Source organism: Ambystoma mexicanum, chromosome 13, assembly GCF_040938575.1.
Source record: "Ambystoma mexicanum isolate Mex_15411 chromosome 13, UKY_AmexF1_1, whole genome shotgun sequence".
In the NCBI taxonomy this organism is placed as follows: Eukaryota; Metazoa; Chordata; class Amphibia; order Caudata; family Ambystomatidae; genus Ambystoma; species Ambystoma mexicanum.
Window position 1 is genome coordinate 175,251,991 of NC_090938.1, and position 6,000 is coordinate 175,257,990.

Below are 6,000 nucleotides of genomic sequence, written 5' to 3' on the forward strand. Positions count from 1 at the left end.
CATAAGGGAAGTATTCTGCATATATCACTTCATTTTGAATTCCCCCAAACTATAGCGTGCAAATATGATCAAATTCCCCCCAAACAATTTCAAGGCAGCTTTAAAACAAATCTATTTCTGTAACCCCTGAAACAAACCAGTGAGCTGAAATGGATTTACCGCGCCAGTATGCCTGAAAGAAAGGTGCTTGCTTGTTGCAGTAATCACAGGGGCATATAAAAGTAACAATACTGACGGCATCATAATAGCTCATTCTGTGTACAATCATTAAGGTAAGATAGCTCAGTGGGCTGAGTGCTCACTGCTGCGATCTATGTGTGATCTGCAGGTCGCAGGTTAGAATCCCGGCAAGACTAACTCATCCTTCCGACTTCAATAAATGAGTACTAATTTCGGTTGGAATGGCAAAGGTATTTAAATATGTTCTATGTACAGCGCCTTGGTGTAAGAGCTATATGAACAACAAATCATTATCATTATTGATGAACATTCTATTCATGCTTTGCTGTACTGTGATCTACTGGCACCTAATCTGGATGAAGCACCGTGCTCTTTTTAGGCAAGTTCTTTCCTTTTGGGTCCAGATTTGTTTTATTTGCTGCGGTTGTCCTCCAAAAGTGGTAAACGCCCAGCCCCCTTAAGATCCTGGGCAGATCACTGCTATGATGTGTCAGACTGAAAAACTCAGCCTTCCGCTACATGTCTCTCCACTAAGAAACTATGGTAAAATGACCATAAGGTAATTCACAGACAGAGGCAAGCACTCGACTTGTACCTGGAGATTGTAGGCACAGAGATGATGGACAGAGCATAACGCTTGCTCCGCCTCTTATCCCAGCTCCATCCAGAAAAGAAGCTAGCATCTCCTTAGAGACCTGAATCCTTATTGAATTCAAAGGCTTTCTGGGGCCTGGGGCCCGCACTACATCCAACTCTTTCTGCCCAAATATCTTCCTTCTTGAGCCCTTTGCTCAGCTACCTCCAACTCTCTAAGGGTCAGACGCTTCTCCAGACAGAGAGTGGGGGGTAGATCTCTCTCCTCTGCAGGTGCCTCCCTCTGGAATGGCCTCCCTGAACCTCTCAGGCTTGAGCAGGACCACCAGAAGTTCCGAAAGCAGCTCAAGATCCTCCTTTTCTCCTCTGCCTTCTCTCTCTCGCTCCCCTGCTAACCTTCCTGTCTTATGCGCCGACTGGTTCTTGGTACCCTCAGGGTGTCATTGGGTACCAGGCTCCTCTACGACCAATCCACCCTGCACTGCCGCCTGGCCTACTGTGCACTTAGGGGCTGTAATCTGTAACCTATACAGCTCCCCTGCCAACTTGCACTTATCCAGAGCCGCGCTGCCTTTGGTGGCACTTACCCAGAGACTTACCCTGACCGCATTACCTCCTACCCTTTCACTTCCCCCACACCCTCCCCCTCTCGGTGTCGCACTTGCAAGATCTGAATATCACAAGGCCTAGTAAGATTGTTTATCTTGTCTTCCCTCCCTTGTCTTGTGGCGCCTAGAAACACTTGTGTACAGGTGCGGTATAAATGCATTATCATATCATATAGTTTCTGTCTGTTTTCTACACCCGTAACAGCCAGGCAGATTCCATGGGGCTTCTCTATGATGCTGGCTCTATAGACATACATGGCGGCCATAACGTGTGCTTGTCTCATGGTGATGGTGTAACGACTTGGAGGCAACAGAACCTAGGATCGCCTAAATTCCTTAGACACCCCAACAAAAAACAAGCACAATTATGCAGAGAAGGCCCCGGGAAATGGGATGCTCCCGAAGATGTGCCAGTGACACCCTAAACGAGCATCACACAAAACTAGACCAGTGATCAGAGCAATGAGATCTGCCTGCATGCATCGCAACATGGGGGGAGGTTAGTGTGATGGAAAATGCAACACCAGGAACCAAACAGACTTCACAACACTTAACCACTGGCCAATGCACTGGGGTTTCTTAGTAGGGCCATGAAGTCTACACAATGCTCTGCCATAGGTCTGTGCATTGGAGTGTGTCAGTAACAAAAAGGAGAGCATTATGACAGTAAGCTCACACATTATCGTTGCTGCATTGAATTGGTGCCACCAACACAAGAGCGAGTATGGCAACCAGCAACATCACACTGCAGTGCGAGTTACACCATGGTGAGAATCACCACGACAGCCGGAGCGTCTGGAGACTGCCCCTGGGCGGTAGCGGTGCGCTGTATAAATCAACATAAAATAACAGCATTGCAGTCAGCGAAATGCCAATGCATTGACGTGTGACTGTATCACGCCACAAAGGAAGGACATACCAACATACCACCCCTGTATGAGCTGTGTGCGGCACTATCACAAATGAGATTTGTCACGCTCAGCCACACGCCACAGTGCCGAGATGGGCCAGTAACACTCATGCATGCCATGCAGCCATGCAACACACAACTACAGGTCCATGCGCTGAGTGTGTTAGTGCAACAGGACACCACTTCATTAACTTTTAGGAACACGCATGTGTGGCCTTTGCATGTAGGCGGCTTGCCTAAAACCTACTGTGCTACATACATTGCTAGCTGCCCTTCCTTGTTCAGCCTAATGTAATGTAATGTAAAGTGGTCTTAAATAGAGGCCTCTGCCAATTATGCTGGCATTGCTGGGCAGGGCTCTTTAAGAAAGGAGGACAGGGTGTGTTGGCCGATAGTGGGAAGGCAGATGCAGCAACCTTTGGTGTTGATGGACGCAGGTCAGAAGTACTAGTTACTTGTGTATGGATATGCAAATCTCTATGTTGTCGAGTGCAAAAGTGAACAGCATGGGAACCAGTGCAGGCAATGCTAATTTGCATCTCATCTAGGTTATTTACTAAAAATATTAATATATTTACTTACTTTTCAATTTCTTGAGACGTTGAGTAACAGGCCAGGACAAAGACGCCTAGAAATGAGACAACCTGCAGTGCTCTGTGGGATAGGGGCATCTTTTGATGTCAAGACCTGTTTTTTTATTTGGAAAAAAATATTGTCAAACAAGAATATCGCTTTTTATAAGAAATCATTTGTCAAAGGTGATTTGTGTCCTTTTAAAGGCAAATGCCAGTGCTGAAATTGTTTAGCGTTCTTTAAATAGTGCGTGCATTTATTTATTTGTTAGTTATTGAGTGCGGTCCCAGGTTCGGGAAGCTCTTTAACGAGTCAAACGGGTAAACGATGAGAAGAACAGATTGGAAGGGCTCACTCAATACACGGGAGTGTGGTAATTTGGCAGCAAGCGATCCACAAGCAATCGAGGGAGGAAACGGGAGTTCGGCAAATCGCCCAGTCGGCTCAGATGCTCAGAATTTCTAACAAATATTGTTCTCGATTAAATAATTATGCAAACAAAAATTGCTGGATTTCAAAATGTTACATAGAAAAATAAAAACAATGAAATAATGGCAAAAGTCATATTGCATGTTGAGTCGAAAAGAATTAAAACAGATTGTCAGCAATACTTGAACAGTAAGCAGGAAGACTGTGGAACTGGAAGGCTCGTTAGATAAAGCAATACTCACCAGGGGACCCAGTGGAAGCGAGGGCGGACCTGTCTTTCCCCTCGAAGGCGGCAGTGGTACTCACAGGCTTGATAAACCCGCAGCATCTTTTTATAAGCCTCACAGGCGAAAGAGACAATGGGGAGAGCCTCTGACTTGCTGTGACTAAGGCACTTACTGGCCAGCCAGAGACCAGCAAATTCTATAGGTTTCCTGCGTCCCATGACAATACGTCCTAATTGAGGACGTCATGTGTGCACACGGGGATTAAAAATAGGGAGCGCGGTGCCTATGTAAAGCACTAGGCATACTGTAGTTCAGTTTAATATATTAATGAGAGCACAAACGACAAACTCGGTGATTAACTGCCACGTACACCGCGTCCATCAGGGATGTTAACGAGCACTTGTTGTACTAATGCAAATATTTAAGTATTGATATTGTCTGTGTGTGTATAGATGTGACTGCGCCACAAACTGAAATGACATTTTATGTGTTATTATCACCCAGCAAAATGGAACTCCTTTTATCAGCCAGAAGGGTGAAAGGCATAGCTCGCCTTTCCAGCATTTGAATCTGTTGTGACCTGCAATTTATGAGCATTCACACGCGCAACTATTGCATTGTCTAAAGAGAATAAAAAATCTTCACTTTAGCTAAATGGGTTCTAAATTATGGAGTGCTATTTCCTGTGTCCATTTACTAAAAATCAAGAAAGAGCTTTTGCAACATGAAGTGGGGGATTTGCGGGGGGGACAGTAGTTTGTAGCCCTGGTTTGATGGGTAAGATTAGTGCAGTGAGGTTTCCATGTAGAATTCCTATATGAAGCCAGAGAGCATCAGTTGGTGTAACTTATCTCAAGGTAGAGGTTCATTCTTACAGACGGGCAGCTGACAGTAACTAGTGGAGCACCCAATGAAATAAAACAGTGAAGCACAGGATGCAAAGCAACTTTCTGCATCATGAATCTAGAATGTCAAGGTTTGAGCACACGCAGAGTCTGGTGGGCCATCAAAAAAAACGAAGAAGTGCTCTCTGCCAGAAATGATAACTGCCTGACTGCTTGAGTGATCTGATGTGGAGTTACGGGGCCAGGATGCTTTTTCAGGGGCCCCACTAGAAGGACACAACAAAGAGGATGTCATTCATTTGGTCCTCCTTCCCACATCAGTAACTAGCCAAATCATATAATGTGACCAATAAAGAACACAATTGCTTTATACTATCAAGATGCCACCTATGTGTTGATAACGCCTCTCTTAAGCAGTATCTGTTTGGGTGCCAGCAATTGTTGGCAAGGGGTTGACTCCGAGGCGCTTTAGAGTAAGGTGAGCGGCATTCGAAACACTATGATGAGCCAGGGGGAGGGAGGACATTGGTATGACCCAACCTCAATATAATCAACCCACCTAGTGTAGCCCAAGGCGCAAGCAAGGCTGCCATTTTGTATAGATGTTAGTGAATTCGGTGTAGATGTTAGTAACCATAGTTTGGAGACAAGGCCTGCGCGGCGAATGAAATAGTTCATGCACTGGGCCCTAATTGCGAGACAAGGGAAATCTCCAGCCATGCCCGGGCTCCCGTGAGGACAACCCGCACCCCCAACCGCCATAAAGCTCATTCATTGTTCTAACAGTGTTGCAAAGATGTTTTTCTATATGCAAGATATGTCCCCTGCAAGACCGCAATCATAGACTAGCGCCTGGTGTGCATGTTATTGCAAGGTGATGAGAGGGATAAATTATAGTTCAAAATGAGGGTGCATTCCTTGAAGCCGGATGGCGCGGAAGGGAGTAAGTGAAATGTGTGTGTGGAGGTCAGAGTGCCCCAGAACCTCTTTTGTGCCAGTCCTAAAGCCTGCCAGGTGCACAGTATAATGATAAAGTAGCGTCTCTATGCCAATGGCAATTAGTGCACAAGGTGTTTAGTTTAGGCTCAAAAGCATTTATCCAATAGCGTGGTATTCTTCATTTGTGGCATGAAAATTAGAGCATTTTCAGATTTGATGGGCGCAATAGCGGCAATTATAAGTAGTACCAGCCTCCCTCACTACTAGGAGGGGGCATTTAGAACATTCTTAGCCTGGAAGAAAACCAGTTGGTCATAACACATGTCGGCTATATTCATCTTCAGTTTATTCGCTCATAAAAATACCTTACAATTGCGCAGTGTGGTTGTGTAACTTCTTGTAGTTAATTTGATCTTTGACCTTCGTCAGTGAGAAGATGATCTCTGCAGCACCCAGGTGATGGAACACGGACGCACTGGGCTAGACCCAATGACCTGGCATCCCTTATGGAGCAGGCGGATCCTGTATGGGCGCACACCAACTATCCACGTGGGTTTTACTGTATTTATTGCGTCACTATGACAGTGTGTCTCCTCTTAAGCCTCTGCTTGTACCCTTTTTTTGCAGAACGTTCTTAGAAGCAGAGTTCTTTGCTGTTGCTCTCATCTGTGTGTGAGATTAAAACTTGTTATCCT

At 45.5% G+C, this 6,000-nt stretch overlaps 1 protein-coding gene across 1 annotated transcript in view; it reads right to left on the reverse strand.

Annotated features, from left to right (window-relative positions):
• LOC138521041 (parathyroid hormone 4-like) overlaps positions 1-3,600 on the reverse strand; it is a 46,227-nt gene extending 42,627 nt beyond the window's left edge. Inside the window, exons 1-2 of the mRNA XM_069633555.1 lie at positions 3,537-3,600; positions 2,875-2,979 (exon numbers count right to left, since the gene is read on the reverse strand). Coding sequence (XP_069489656.1) covers positions 2,875-2,963 — 89 coding nt within the window. The 5' untranslated portion in view covers positions 2,964-2,979; positions 3,537-3,600. The remainder of the gene's footprint in view (positions 1-2,874; positions 2,980-3,536) is intronic.
• Between the last annotated feature and the right edge of the window lie 2,400 nt (positions 3,601-6,000).